Genomic DNA, 16,144 nt, shown 5'->3' on the forward strand with positions numbered 1-16,144 from the left:
TTCATATGTAATTTTTTTAGGTCTTTTTATAATCGTAGAGAATGTGTTAAAGCATGTTTAATGTGGGTAATTGTTTTATTTATTGTCAAATATGAACTTGCCTACTGGAAAAATGTGCTTTTTGCTGGATTGATTGAACATTATTGATTCACCTAGCAACTGACCACTGATTAAATTTCATCCACTCTTTCCTTGGTCAGCACTGACCTGGTGACCATCAAGGCACATTGGAAAAATCAGTATTCCTTTTTTTTTTCTGTTCATTAAATGCATCAAAACTAAAGCCTCCTACATTTTTTAGTCTATAAATGCATCAATTAGCATTCATCCGTATGCTTTTCCAGGATGCCTGTTGCTTTGTTTATTCAAAATCAGATAGAGGTTAGGGACAACTGTTTTAATGCAAATTAGATAATCTTTTAGTCATTTTCATTTTCTGAAATCTTTCTTGAAATCTGCCTATATCAAATCAACTGCAGAAACATTTTTACAGTCAGATTTCATGATTGCGTGTAATTTTTGAATAGGAAAATAATCAAATTCATTTGCATAGTCAACACTTACAGATGCTCTTATCCATTCCCAGGTTTGGGCCCAGGAACACAATCAGGGCATTTTTGAATAATTGGTATTGGAGTAGCTGGCTCCACTCCCCAACTCTCTTCTCAGTTGAAAATGCTGTGATTGTCATGCCAGCATGTGTCGCTAACATGAGTGTGGGTTAAAAAGCAATTCAGGTGCTACTTGTGAACGTTTTGGGCTTTTCTCGAGATGCTTATGAAAGAGCTGCATTCAGTACCACCACTTTTGTTTAAGGGTTCAACATTTAAACCCCAGGCCCAATACAAAGACTTCACCTTTCTAACTCTGAAAGCCAGTAAGGTGAAGCAACACACTGTAGAGAAATATCTTTCAAAAAGGGAGATAAGTTTTCAAGTAACAGAAATTAGGTAACAACTATTACAGAGCAGATGACTGAATTTAGTGCTCTGGATGACCAACCTACTGCTGGGTGAAAAACATGTTTTTTAGATGCTACTTGAGCTGGATACAAGAAGAAAACAATTACCTGCTGTTTATATAATCCGGTTTGACTGCCACTACAGATATTTAACATTTAGAGGTTTGCCCAATGTCAGTGCTTAGCCTCAAGGCTGTGCCTTATGCCCAAGGATTTTGTGAATTTTATTCTGCAAGAAATGCAACCAAGCAAACAACAAGATGGTGAACAGATGGGAGATCAGAAAAAGCATGGCCATGTCATTTTACATGATAAATCACAGAATAAAAAAAAGTGACAGGAATTATAAACTTTGGCTGCTTAGTTACACACTTCAGTTGGCTGTGCACAAGGGACTCCTCTAACAGCGCAGCATCACACAATTGATACCAATTTGTTGGCTGCCCATCCAATAGATTCTAAAGGTGCTCGATTGGATTGACATCTGTGACAGTGGAGGCCTTTGGAGTGCAGTAAACTCGTATTCAAGAAACCAATATGAGATGATTTGAGGTTTCATTATGTATTATACTGTTAGATGTAGCCATCAGAACATTGGTAGTACAGTGGTCAGAAAGAGACGGACATGGTCAGCAACAATACTCATGTAGGCTGTGGTGTTTAACCGATACTTACTTGGTTCTAAATGTGTGAATAAAATATCCCCCAGACCATTACACCACCACCACCAGCCAACATTTGATACAAGGTAGAATGGATCCAGCTACTGGGAGTGAGCCAGCACACACCATAGCACCCAGCCCCAGACACAGAGAAGCACAAGTAGACCAGCAGGCAGAAACACCCACCACCAGCAGGTAGTGTGGCAGGGATCCTAAACTGATCCAGGAGAGGGAGCAGTCCAAGACCCAACCTGACACAAAAACAGGCACACACTGTAGCAATCACACATTCCCACCCTCATGCCTACACATGAAAACACCCATTCACCCAACGCAAAGACAAACAACAATGGACGTCGTACACTCACTCACACCCATTATACATACTCTATACTCCCAGGTCCAGGTTCCCATGCCCCATATGGGCAACCAGCCTCTGGACCCAGGAGGTGGTCCCCGTCCTTCCAGGGGTGGAGACAGGCAGACCGCCAAAGCACCTAAACCCGGGCTGGTGCTCGAATCTGAGTGACCCCAGTCCCCAACAACCCCCCTCCTCATCCGAAGAGGTGGCCATGAACAAAAGAAGGGTCTGCATGGTCCAAACTAGCCCGCCAACCAGAGCCGCCACAGAATGAAATAGTCCCAACCCCCAAATTAATTATGATCCTAACCCCATGAGCCCCCCACCCACAATGAACCCTAACATGAATTTCCCCACAGGACCACCTCCAACCAGGACACAGATATCGAACACATGCCCCATAACCTAAATGCCATGAATCCCCTCCCCACAGCACAAGGGAACACCCCCACAGGTGAGCTTCATCCCTGAAAAGTTGACAGAGCCACACCCACACAGCGCAAGCTCCACACACCCTGCTCCAAGCACCACCACGCATCCTGCCCCCACCGCTGCAATGTCAAGGCAAGGGCCCTACGCAGCGCTACCCCAGCCCCCGCCCACAGGTGCAACAGGGCAGACACCATCAAGCGCCGTGCCCACAGCGGAACCCCCGACCCCACACCAAGATGGGACAAACTCACCTGGCAAGAGATCCCCGGCCAGTGGCAAGGACTCGGGGCCGCCGTCCCCCACCATGCCACCGCAACCACACAAACACACCACATCACTGCCACTTCAACGATAGCCCAGGGAGAAACATTATCCAGCTCAGCTCTACCACCGCTGCTCAGACGATCCAAATGCCAGTGACCCCACATCCAAGAAGAGGACACTACTACACAACTCCCCACCCCACACACTGTTGAGCGCGCCCATTGAGCTCGCCCAGACCCAAGCATGTTAATGTCATGAAATGTTAAAAGTAAGGGGGTCTAAGTTGTACAATAAAATTGGGGCACAGGCAACATTTTTTATTGTGTTATGTTATTTTCAAGAGCCTGTGCTAATTGGAGCCTCAGTTATCTGTACCTGTTGCTCAATATGAATGCCTGTAGTTGAGCAGGTACCTAATATATTGGCCAAGGATTGTGAGTGTTGATTAAATACGATTTTAATACCTTCACTCTACATATGGCAGGTAGTTTGCACATCTTTTCTGTCAAAATAGCAGGTATTAGATTAAAACTCAGCATCTTCAGATATCAAATCTTAAATGACCGGTTACTAGTGGAAAATAAATCTTTATCAGCACATCCATAGTTGAAGTCCTTAAAAGTTGAAATCAGCAGATCAGACCTTAAAGAAACTCACTTTAAATATAATCAAAGCTTTACAGAAATGGTCTGAATAGCTTGTCTTTCCTTAACTGTATATTTTCTTTTAACATTTGTTTTCTTTTCAGCAATTCTGAACTTTATAATTTGAACGAAAGCTCCATTTGGAAACTCAGTTCTCATTTTGTTTTATGAATTCTTTGGAAGAATGTTCCATTTTCTTTTGTCTGAGGTCATTTAAATCTAAACAAAATAAAAGAAAAAAAGCCAAGAATCTGTTGAAGTTATTGTGTTGCTGATGCTCCCTCTGGGATTCATGAAACCCAGATCGGTGTGAAACAAAACAATTTACCTTCCTGACGCTTAGTTGAATAACAACAAAGTGCCTGGTGAGATTTCATGCTGAGTTAAACCTAAGTTTCTGTTATTTTCTTTTAGGCTGAAAGACCATTTATTTCTTGCTGCTTCTCTGTTGTTGATTATTTCTCCTTTTCCACTGATTCATGTTTTTCTCGCCCCTTTTTTAAACTGATTTCTTGTCCTGCTCATCCATCTCTTGTATATTTTGCCCAACTGCCAGCATGCTGAAGTTCTTCTAATATTTTCTACAGCATTGATCTTTTTCCCTTGCTTCTCATCTTGTTTTATCAACCTTTTTTTCCTCGTTTTATTTCTTTTTCTTCTTTTCTCATTTTGCTACACTGTTTTCTCAGTCATCACATTTCACCTTGTCATCAAAGAATTTTGCCCATATGTCAGCTCCCTTTTTGCCTATTTTTAATCTACCTTTAACCAATCTTCTCTTCTTCCTCCATCTGCTCACCTGCTGTTTTTCGCTTGGTTTTTGTACTACACTGCTCAAAAATATAAAGGGAACACTTAAACAACACAATATAACTCCAAGTAAATCAAACTTCTGTGAAATCAAACTGTCCACTTAGGAAGCAACACTGATTGACAATCAATTTCACATGTTGTTCAAATGGAAAAGACAACAGGGGGAAATCTTTGGTGATTATCAAGACACACTCAATAAAGGAGTGGTTCTGCAGGTGGGGACCACAGACCACTTCTCAGTACCTTTGCTTTCTGGCTGATGTTTTGGTCACTTTTGAATGTTGGTGGTGCTTTCACACTCGCGGTAGCATGAGACGGACTCTACAACCCACACAAGTGGCTCAGGTAGTGCAGCTCATCCAGGATGGCACATCAATGCGAGCTCTGGCAAGGTTTGCTGTGTCTGTTAGCGTAGTGTCCAGAGCCTGGAGGCACTACCAGGAGATAGGCCAGTACACCAGGAGACGTGGAGGAGGCCGTAGGAGGGCAACAACCCAGCAGCAGGGCCGCTACCTCCGCCTTTGTGCAAGGAGGAACAGGAGGAGCACTGCCAGAGCCCTGCAAATGTCCTCCGGCAGGGCACAAATGTGCATGCGTCTGCACAAATGATTAGAAACTGACTCCATGAGGATGGTATGAGGGCCCGATGTCCACAAATGGGGGTTGTGCTCAAGGCCCAACAACATGCAGGACGCTTGGCATTTGCCAGAGAACATGAGGATTGGCAAATTCGCCACTGGCGCCCTGTGCTCTTCACAGATGAAAGCAGGTTCACACTGAGCACATGTGACAGACGTGACAGAGTTTGGAGACACCGTGGAGAGCGATCTGCTGCCTGCAACATCCTTCAACATGACCGGTTTGGCAGGGGGTCAGTAATGGTGTGGGGTGGCATTTCTTTGGAGTGCCGCATGGCCTCCATGTGCTCGCCAGAGGTAGCTTGACTGCCATTAGGTACCGAGATGAGATCCTCACACCGCTTGTGAGACCATATGCTGGTGCGGTTGGCCCTGGGTTCCTCCTAATGCAGGACAATGCTAGACCTCACGTGGCTGGAGTGTGTCAGCAGTTCCTGCAAGATGAAGACATTGAAGCTATGGACTGGCCCGCCTGTTCCCCAGACCTGAATCTGATTGAGCACATCTGGGACATCATGTCTCGCTCCATCCACCAACGTTGGACCACAGACTGTCCAGGAGTTGATGGATGCTTTAGTCCAGATCTGGGAGGAGATCCCTCAGGAGACCATCCACCGTCTCATCAGGAGCATGACCAGGCGTTGTAGGGAGGTCACACAGACACGTGGAGGCCACACACAATACTGAGCCTCATTTTGACTTGTTTTAAGGACATGACATCAACGTTGGATCAGCCTGTAGTGTGTTTTTCCACTTTAATTTTGTGTGTGACTCCAAATCCAGGCCTCCATTGGTTAATAAATTTGATTTCCATTGATGATTTTTGTGTGATTTTGTTGTCAGCACATTCATCGTTGTACAGAACAAAGTATTCAATGAGAATATTTCATTCATTCAGATCTAGTATGTGTTTTTTGAGGGTTCCCTTTATTTTTTTGAGCAATGTATATTTTCTTTCTTCTCAAACCTGCTTACTCGTTTGACTCCACTTACTCCTCAGTCCACCCTTATGTCCATCATTTGTCCCTCAGTGTCGTCAAAACACGATTTCCTCCTCCACCCTTTATGAAACTATCTCGCCCAATCCCCATTTTTTCTACTCACCCCTCTTCTTCCCCTCACCCTCATCATTATCCATCATTATTTATTAATTTCGTCCATCAGGATTACTTTCTGCCTGTTCGCCTCCTGCTGTCCCCCCCCCTCTCCTTCGCTCTCTCATCTGTCCATCATCATCCCTTGTTTTGACATTTTTCCCATTCTCATCTCGTAGCTGTCTTCACCCATCAGCCTGTTTTCATCTCATTGTCACTCTGCCATTCCATTTTTCTCATCTTTCCCTCAAGCTGTTCATCTCCCCATTGACCTTCTCCCCCTCTCTTTAGTGTTATCCACTTGGCTTTCCCCCCTTATAATTTTATTTTGTCATCTATATAGTTTACAATGCAACAAAACTATTGAGGTCTTTCTTTCCTCTATGCTTTTTAATTAAATTTGACCTCTTTTAATATTTTCAAGCTTTTGGTGGAGAAAGGAAACACTCAGTGTTTTATAGATTTGGAGAACTGTTTGTAAGATATTATGTTATGTCCGTAGTTCTGTGAATGCTGTACTCCAGGTATGAGCTGCCCTATTAGATATTAATGAAATTATTCAGTGGGGAAGGGTCCAGAACATACATTATTGTGTACACTATTAAAATATTCGAAGATTTATTCTCATTTTCCAAGGATAAATAATTATGATCATATAGTAATTTATGAATGTAATTCGTTTATTTTGTTCCACATAACAACAAATGTCATCTCAAGGTACTTTGAGACAAATGGGGCCAATTCATATTCAGAAACATGAAAATATATAAAATAATAAATCTAAGACACTGGTAATTTTGATTAGATAGCTCTCTCAGTGGCTTTGTCTAGGATAGAAACACAGCTAAACAAATAAAAGATGAGACAGCTGTAATATCTAAAAAAAAAAAAAGAGAGAACATATAGCCAATGACCGTAGTCGCTCCTTCAATGAGTCTCCTTAAACAAAACAGGAATGAGATTAAACAGGGAAAACAGATCTAAATGTATCATATTTTAGATGAAAACAATACTACTTGTAGCTTTTTAACATGTTTTAAATGTAAGGTGTGAATCTATCATTAAATCTAAATATTTATAATCCTGTAACAGTAAGAGTCATTCCCTGTAACTATTAACATATGAATCTCTACAGATTTTGAAAAAAAATTCACATTCTCAGCATGGAGATGCAAGTATGAATTACATAATCCAGTTGAAGATCTTAACCAACAGCTAGTTCTTCTGCAACATGTTCCTTGTTTTTGCATGAAATATGTAACGGTGTCATTTGAATACATACAGTATAAACAGCAACACAAGGTTGACAAACTTGAGGTACACCAACCATTTCATAAAAATGTGTCATCCTTGCAAACAGTTTTTTAATCCCTCATATGATTTTATTCACTTCATTGCATCAGCTGAAAAATTAAAGGTTCATAACATGATAATACGTTATCAGGGTAAAAATCATCAAAGGCTTTTTGCAAGTTACAAATCTTCAAAGATTCTTGCATGTAATTCCTATTTCACTCAGCCATACAGGAACATTTTAACAAGATTGACATTTTTATTTTATTCAGGACTTCAAGGTGTAATAATGTGAAGTTCTAAATTGTTTTGTGTGTGTCCTCTTTTTTTTACTTATCAAAAATGACATCTATTATCTTCCGCTTATCCGGGGTCGGGTCGCGGGGGCAGCAGCCTAAGCAGAGAGACCCAGAATTCCCTCTCCCCAGCCATTTGGGCAAGCTCGTCCAGGGGAATCACAAGGCGTTCCCAGGCCAGCCGAGAAACATAGTCCCTCCAGCGTGTCCTGGGTTTTCCTCTGGGCCTCCTCCCAGTGGGACGAGGCCCAATAAAAGGGACCGATAAATTGAGAGCTTTGCTTTTTGACTCAGCTCTCTCTTCACCACGACACACCGGTACAGCACCCGCATCACTGCTGATGCAGCACCAATCTCTATCGATCTCCCGCTCCATTTTCCCCTCATTTGTGAACAAGACCCCAAGATACTTGAACTCCTCCACTTGAGACAGGACCTCCCCCCCGACCTGGGGAAGGCGTTCTACCCTTTTCCGGCTCAAGACTGTGGCCTCGGACTTGGAGGCACTGATTCTCATCCTGGCCGCTTCACACTCGGCTGCTAACTGCTGCAGTGAGAACTGTAGATCACAAGCTGATGAAGCCAATAGGACCACATCATCCGCAAAAAGCAGACACAATCCTACGGCCACCAAAACGGATCCCCTCAACACCTTGGCTGCGCCTAGAAATTATGTCCTTAAAAGTTATGAACAGAATCGGTGACAAAGGGCAACCTTGGCAGAGTCCAACCCTCACCGGAAATGAGTCAGACTTACTGCCGGTAATGCAGAACAAGCTCTGACACTGGTCATACAGGGACCCAACCGCCGTATCAAAGAGCCTGGTACATCATACGCCCGGAGTACCCCTACAGGACTCCCCGAGGGATATGGTCAAACTCCTTCTCCAAGTCCACAATGCACATGTATACTGGTTGGGCGAACTCCCATGCACCCTCCAGGACCCTGCTGAGGGTGAAGAGCTGGTCCAGTGTTCCACGGCCAGGACAAAAACCACACTGCTCTTCCTGAATCCGAGGTTCGACTATCCGATGGACCCTCCTCTCCAGAACCCCCGAATAGACCTTATCAGGGAGGCTTAAGAGTGTGACGCCCCTATAGTTGGAACACACTATACTCTGGATTGGCAAAAATGACAGAAAAGGGATCATTTTAAGTGCCATTTCTTTGGGTCTATGTCACCTACATGTCAAGGCACAGAGGTTTAAATCTTGCCTGTTCAAATATGTCAAAAATGTGCACTTAGTGTGCTTACATTTTCGTGCCTGAAGATGATGCCACCCAGGAACTGTAAAGAAAATCACATGAGCTCTCAGCATGAAGCCTCTTAATTGGACCCAGTTGTGAAAACGTGTCATTTTGATTAGTTTTGAGTCACACCCAGGTTGTTAAAAAATTAGCTAATCTTCTTAGTTTTATTCTTTTATCTGTTGCTAGAAACAAGCACAGGAAGAAATGCATTGTAATGAACTTAACAGCTTTAAATGAATGTTTGATGCTGTTAAGTCATTTATGACTGTAGCAAAAGGTGCTGAGAAGGTCCCCATAGGTGATTAACAACAGCTTTAGCTAAATGCATTAGAAATCCTTATTACAAAAGCTAGAAACTTAAGTTTTCTTTACAGATTAGGAAGTTTTGTTTAGTTCAATTCTGCATGTTGTGTTCAGAACAAAGTGAGCTATTCTCTTATTTGTGGTGAAAAACACCTAAAATAGAGTGAAAACACCAAATCGGGCACAACTGCTGCAAATTAAGCATATGCAATAAAGCACTGGTTTTATTTACCATATTTTCATCAAAGCATCAGACATTTCCAGATAAGCATAATTTAATAATATTACAGACTTTATTGATCTCACAGTGGAGAAATTGTCCTCTTCAATAAACCCATCCCTTAGGGATCAGTGGGCTGCCATTGTGTGGCACGCAGGGAGCATTCAGGGGCTGAGGGTCTTGCTGATGGAGCCAGTGGCAGGCTGTGGGATTTGGACCAGGGTACTTGTGGCCTCTCCGGGATGCAAATGTCCTGCTCTCTAACCACTAGGCCATGTGTCCCCACTTCTTTCAAGTCTGTGCTTCTATACTACCATAAAGTATGTTCTGGTTCTGCCTTAGGATGCAGTTTAGCTGCTACAAAGTTTGGATTTTGCTCCTTAGACTTTGTTAAACAGGGTTACATCTGTTCAAAATGTTACTTGTTGTTGCAAAAATATTTTTTCAGATCTTTTTTGTAAAAGATTCTCAGACTTTTTCTTTCAACATTTAAAAAAATATATTTAAATATTATGTGTAAACATTATGAATGTTAAATTACTGTTTTTGTCACATTTAAATATCTGTGTGATATTAAAATTAGTTTGATCTAAAACACTTAGGTGTGACAAAAAAGCAATAACAGAAGCACTTTCAAATTGTTAGAATATACAGATATTTATTCCTGCAGTTTTAATAGTCTTCATTTTAACAAAGACATAATGGGAAACCTAAGACATGCTTTTTACATTTGCCATTATGGCTGTTTGGTGTCAGAATAATTAAAATGTTCTTGTGGCCACCTGAAGAAACAATATTTCAGCCTGAATGCTGCAGATGTGCTCCAGTTGACTCTGACCTCTCTGTCACCCCAATCTGCAGCTTGGCACGTCTATATCTCTCCCTGCATGTTATTCTCAGTGTGTCATCACTTCCACCAGCTTCCCACTTCTCTCTGTCAGCTATGTCTTTTTTCAGATGTTTTTCCCCTCTTTCTGTTTCCTGATCTTCTCAGGGTTTTTTTTTCATTAACACTATACACTGTAGCACAGTATGATAAAGTGCCAAACAATAAGAACAGATACAGTGGCTGAGGTATTTAGAATCACTGAGGACGTTAATTAAAAACTGCACTTCCTCCTTAAACACACTTATCTGTTATTTGTTTTCAGAGGCTTTACTGTTGGAATAAAACTCATAGTCTTCAGCATTCTGCTCTGTAGAAACATAAAAACTAAATTCTTTGTAACCTTGAGTTTTATCCTATATCAAATTTTGAAAGTACCTTTTGTATAATTCAGCTAGGTAGATGCCAGATTTTAATGCTCTACAGAAACTACTCATGCCAAGAATTCAGACTGTTGTGATATGGTAAAGGAGCTTAACTCAATTATATTATGTACGATACACTTCAGAGCACAGTGTCAGCTCAGATTTACCAGGATGATGAAACAAACGATGTGTTTCAGAGGTGTTATCCATCTCTGCAGAGAAAGAGACGCCACATGACACAGTAGGAGAGGCCAAAACCAAAACTAATTTTTAAAATAAAAATGAGCTGAGTTTGCTGCTGCTGTGGAAGGTGATAAATCATAAGGTTGAACAGTTATGCGCTCTGAGCAACAATGTATGTAAATTAGTTCCTGGAGCCTAAATTTAGCAGCCTAAAAAGAGTAAATGGTCATTTTAGCCTGGTTTTAAAACTTAGACTGAGAATTTTTCCTATTTTGTCTCTTTAGATTCAAGGAGCCAGGTTGACAAAAAGGGAGCATGTTCAGTGTAATTTACCAACTTAGCACCCCAATATCATCATTTATTTTTTAGACAAACATGTTTCATAAGCTCTCTGTACTTCTGTGTGCTATATGGAGCTGCCAATGTGTGAAGCCATGTCTGCTACTGTTATTAAGCCCATACCTTTTGATTTTTGATGCCAACTTTATTGCAGTTAAGGAAACTTGGCAGTTAGAATTCGAGGTTTAACACAAAACAGGCGGACGTGCCATTTGTGTCCTTGCTCAGATATCGAACAATCTTCTGCACCATAGTTCTCATAATTTACATAGCGCGACAGAGTAATCATTCTTTTTTAATGTAATCGGTGCATTTATCATTTTGCGATTTCAGAATCTCTTGTTATCACACACCCTGTCTGGAGATGTGGCACATGTACACCATGCCACTATGTAAGTGTGTGTGAATGTGTGTTCATAAAAGATCCATTATAGCTTTTTTTGTTTAGTAAGACAGTCCAGGTTGACAGAGAGAGATGAAGCAGAAAAAAACAACCAAGAGATGAGAATCTCATAGAAACTGCAGGTGTGGGAAAGTTTGTGTCTCTGTTTATCTGATCATTTAGGAAACAATATTTTGCATAATAGCTGGTTGTTTGGCATAATTTATTTTCCTATTTTTAATTGTATTTTTTAAATCTTATTTTTGCTTTTATGTTTTGTTTCATTCACACTAGTGTTTAAACTAAAGTAATAAAAACATTAAGGTATTTTTATTTTTTAAGAAAAGAGATGCACTGATAAGGGGCTTTGTGGAAGATTTCTGATGTTTGTATTTTTAACCCTTTGACATGACAATAACGATTTCTTTTCAAGAAGAGTAATGAAGAGGATTAATTAGCAAAATATTGTTTTCTAGTCTTCCTGCTGTGAACAGTCATTCATAATCTTTATGCTGAGCAGAGGCAATCACAAAATGTGTGCGATAGAAAATTGTTGTAATACACGGTTTATTAATTATTTTAAGGAGAACATGAATGAGTATTTAGCATTATGTAAGGGATTAGCACAATTAGCACAGTTACCATTAGTAACTGTAAACAGCAGTCTGTATGTAAATCCACAGAGAATGTAAAATCTTCTCTTGACTGTGAGATTTCCAAAAGGCAGGCAACTTTCCAAATCCAGCATGTAAAACATCCCACTTATACAGGAAATAACTAACATTGACCCTTCCTTTTGTAACAGCTTCTATACTGAAGTAGGTTGTAGTTGATGGGGCCAGTTAATACTTTGGTATGGTGCATTTCCTGACAAGAAAAAACATCAGATTTGTGAATGTCTGATTGGCCAGTAACTGGTCAGGACAGATCAAGCTGCAGCGTTTAGATACATTCGTGCTCTGACACAGCTCAATCAAATGGTTAAATTACCTCTTCAGCATCCCATCAAGTTTGGCAAAGGCTTGTTAATTCATTTGATTCAGGTTTATTGGAGCAGGGTTGCATGTAAAAGCTGCAGGACAGTAGCTCTCAATTACTGGAGTTGGAAAATCCTGCCTTAGCTTAATTTTAACTTTGCCAATCTTTACGCTAAGCTAAAGTAATGATTTCTTAGCCTAGGATACATTTCCTTATGTTTAAATGTGATTGAAAAGTTATGAGGGATAAAAAAACAGTTTATGATAAACTTGGACTGGACATAATAGCTTCAAAAGCCCCGAAAAAGTATCCAATTTTAATTTGTTTTGGGCCTTGGACCTTTTTAAAATAAGACATCCATGGACTTCCATAGTTTGGAATGTTTTGCACTGGCTTAACATACATTGTTGCAATTGCTAAAGTTTTCATGTTTCATGTTTATATTTTCCTTTTCTTCTCCACATCAGAGCTCATTCAAAATGGCCGGCTGCTAACTCTGCCCTTGGAAGCAGGAGACCTTCACTCCCTGCTGCCTGATGAAGACAGGAGGCATCTATATGTGGCCATGAAAGATAATCTTCTCTCTACTAGTCTGGATGATATAACACAGAACCCACGGAAGGTAGGAAGTGGAATACAAACATGTTAATATACCATGCAAAGGAAGACAACCATTCAGCCAAAGTGTGTGCTTGTTGAGGTACACGTGTACAAGTGTAAATACAAAATATGCTCATCAAAAACCTGGTCAAATAACGTCAGATTTAGGAATCTGATGTCCCTCTAACTTCATGGAGGTAATCGTTGACAGTGTGACAGGAAAGTCACAACCTTCTTACTAATGTCCCATCATACATCCTCATCTCTCCTGAAGCCTGTAATTCATTTACGGGAATGCATATCGTTCTTTGGACCATCATTATTGAAATGTGTTTTCCTTAGTAATATAAAGACGATCTTAACAGCAGAATGACAGTTACTGTGTTTTCAACCGTTTGTGGTGAGCAGTGGAAAACATTGCTGAGAACTGGAAAAATTATAAAAGAAATGATTGGTGATTTTACAAAACTCTTCTTTGTTTTACCTCTTTTGAAAAAGAAAATGGAAGCATCCAATGTGTTGTTGCTTCTCTGAAAAAGATTTGCAAGTAATCACAAGAAAGATGACTGCTTTATTTTTTTGCTAAGGACACTTTGATGCCCAGTGTGATCACCCCAATCCACTGATAAACAACATATTGCTCATATTCCTTGAAGACTGACTCCTAAAATTGTTTTTCATTTTTTTTCATCTTTTCAAACCTCTGGATCATATTTCCACATCTTTCAGCAACTCCATCAAAGTATGATCTTTTGATTCCTAGTATTTTATGTGTAACTTTTGTTTTGAACTGTAAAAATAAAAAATTCTAAATACCTTGTGTTTCCTCTGTGCCTGCAGCAGCTTTTGTTATACAAAAAAACCCAACTCAATTTGCACGTGGACAAAATATACAAATGCATCAGTTTTGTAAGATATAGTGCCTTGCGAAAGTATTTGGCCCCCTTGAACTTTTCAACCTCTTGCCACATTTCAGGCTTCAAACATAAAGATATAAAATTCAAATTTTTTGTGAAGAATCAACAACAAGTGGGACACAATCGTTCAGTGGAATGAAATTTACTTCCTTGCAAAACAGCTGGAGCTCAGTGAGGTTGGATGGAGAGCGTTCATGAACAGCAGTCTTCAGCTCTTTCCACAGATTCTCGATTGGATTCAGGTCTGGACTTTGACTTGGCCATTCCAACACCTGGATACGTTTATTTGTGAACCATTCCATTGTAGATTTGGTTTTATGTTTTGGATCATTGTCTTGTTGGAAGATAAATCTCCGTCCCAGTCTCAGGTCTCTTGCAGACTCCAACAGGTTTTCTTCCAGAATGGTCCTGTATTTGGCCCCATCCATCTTCCCATCAATTTTGACCATCTTTCCTGTCCCTGCTCACGAAAACCAGGCCCAAACCATGATGCTGCCACCACCATGTTTGACAGTGGGGATGGTGTGTTCAGGGTGATGAGCTGTGTTGCTTTTACACTAAACATATCGTTTTGCATTGTGGCCAAACGTTCAATTTTGGTTTCATCTGACCAGAGCACCTTCTTTCATATGTTTGGTGTGTCTCCCAGGTGGCTTGTGGCAAACTTTAAACGAGACTTTTTATGGATATCTTTGAGAAATGGCTTTCTTCTTGCCACTCTTCCATAAAGGCCAGATTTGTGCAGTGTACGACTGATTGTTGTCCTATGGACAGACTCTCCCACCTCAGCTGTAGATCTCTGCAGTTCATCCAGAGTGATCATGGACCTCTTGGCTGCATCTCTGATCAGTCTTCTCCTTGTTCGAGATGAGAGTTTAGAGGGACGGCCGGGTCTTGGTAGATATGCAGTGGTCTGATACTCCTTCCATGTCAATATGATTGCTTGCACAGTGCTCCTTGGGATCTTTAAAGCTTGGGAAATCTTTTTGTATCCAAATCCGGCTTTAAACTTCTCCACAACAGTATCTCGGACCTGCCTGGTGTGTTCCTTGGTCTTCATGATGCTCTCCGCGCTTTGAACAGAACCCTGAGACTATCACAGAGCAGGTGAATTTATACGGAGACTTGATTACACACAGGTGGATTCTATTTATCATCATCAGTCATTTGGGACAACATTGGATCATTCAGAGATCCTCACTGAACTTCTGGAGTGAGTTTGCTGCACTGAAAGTAAAGGGGCCGAATAATATTACACGCCCCACTTTTCAGTTTTTTATTTGTTAAAAAAGTTTGACACATCCAATAAATTTCATTCTACTTCATGATTGTGTCCCACTAGTTGTTGATTCTTCACAAAAAAGTTGAATATTATATCTTTATGTTTGAAGCCTGAAATGTGGCAAGACGTTGACCAGTTCAAAGGGGCCGAGTACTTTCGCAAGGCAATGTATCTGTGTTGGTGTGGACAGAGCTCCAAGAAGTGTACTCTTTAAAAACCAGCTGATCTAGTTCCCATGCTGGAGGCACTGCTGCAACAAAACCCATCAAGCATTGATGCGAATATTATGATACTCTCACACAACATCATATTCAAAATCGGTTGAGCAAATCCCATATGCATATAAATGTACATATGGGAGGAAACTGTCTATAGGAAAAAAGCAGTTGAAGATTTTAGGTGTACAGTATCTTGTTTCACACTTTATGTTTACCACCACTTCCAAACAGCCAGACAGACAAGTTAAAGCTTGACTGGGTTAAGGGTCACAGCAAGGACAGCGACAGTGCTGCCTTTTCATAACCGTGACCTGTCGGATCAAATCAATATCCTCATCAGTCAGATGCGCACGCAAGCTGTCAGAGGGCCAAACAGGTAGGCAAGCAGACAAACAGCTTCTGAAACAGACAAACAGACACCGGTTATTCCAGCCACCCACCCACCATACCAGGCACTCAGTCAGTGAAAGGAGAGATAGATTTCACTCCTGACTTAGCTTTGTGCGGGGTTCTAAGTTTTACATTTCCACATACAGTATTTATAGTCTGTTCATAGCATTTTATCTTATGTCCAGATATTTTCCCCCTTGTGCTGTTGATATCATTTATAGGGCTGTATTTTCTATTTTTTGTTAATGTTCTTCGCTGGCATCCAGAGCTTAATTAACCAAAACTTTTAAATACTCTGTTTGCTATGTAAAGAAAAAAAAACGGATTTTGGCAAACAAACTGACCCTTAAACAGTGCCTCCAGTTTGTCCT

The 16,144-nt window shown here is 40.8% G+C and overlaps 1 protein-coding gene across 2 annotated transcripts in view; it reads left to right on the plus strand.

Annotated features, from left to right (window-relative positions):
• sema3h (sema domain, immunoglobulin domain (Ig), short basic domain, secreted, (semaphorin) 3H) overlaps positions 1–16,144 on the plus strand; it is a 105,344-nt gene that overhangs the window by 23,944 nt on the left and 65,256 nt on the right. The window contains exons 1-2 of one of the 2 annotated variants that reach the window (XM_047369325.1): positions 3,577–3,689; positions 12,834–12,988. In XM_047369325.1, the coding sequence (XP_047225281.1) occupies positions 12,932–12,988 (57 nt within the window). In that variant the 5' untranslated portion in view covers positions 3,577–3,689; positions 12,834–12,931. Of the gene's footprint in view, positions 1–3,576; positions 3,690–12,833; positions 12,989–16,144 lie in introns of those variants that run through there. The other variant, XM_047369319.1, reaches the window with a different exon arrangement.

The sequence above is a fragment of the Girardinichthys multiradiatus genome, chromosome 1 (genome assembly GCF_021462225.1).
Source record: "Girardinichthys multiradiatus isolate DD_20200921_A chromosome 1, DD_fGirMul_XY1, whole genome shotgun sequence".
NCBI lineage: Eukaryota > Metazoa > Chordata > Actinopteri > Cyprinodontiformes > Goodeidae > Girardinichthys > Girardinichthys multiradiatus.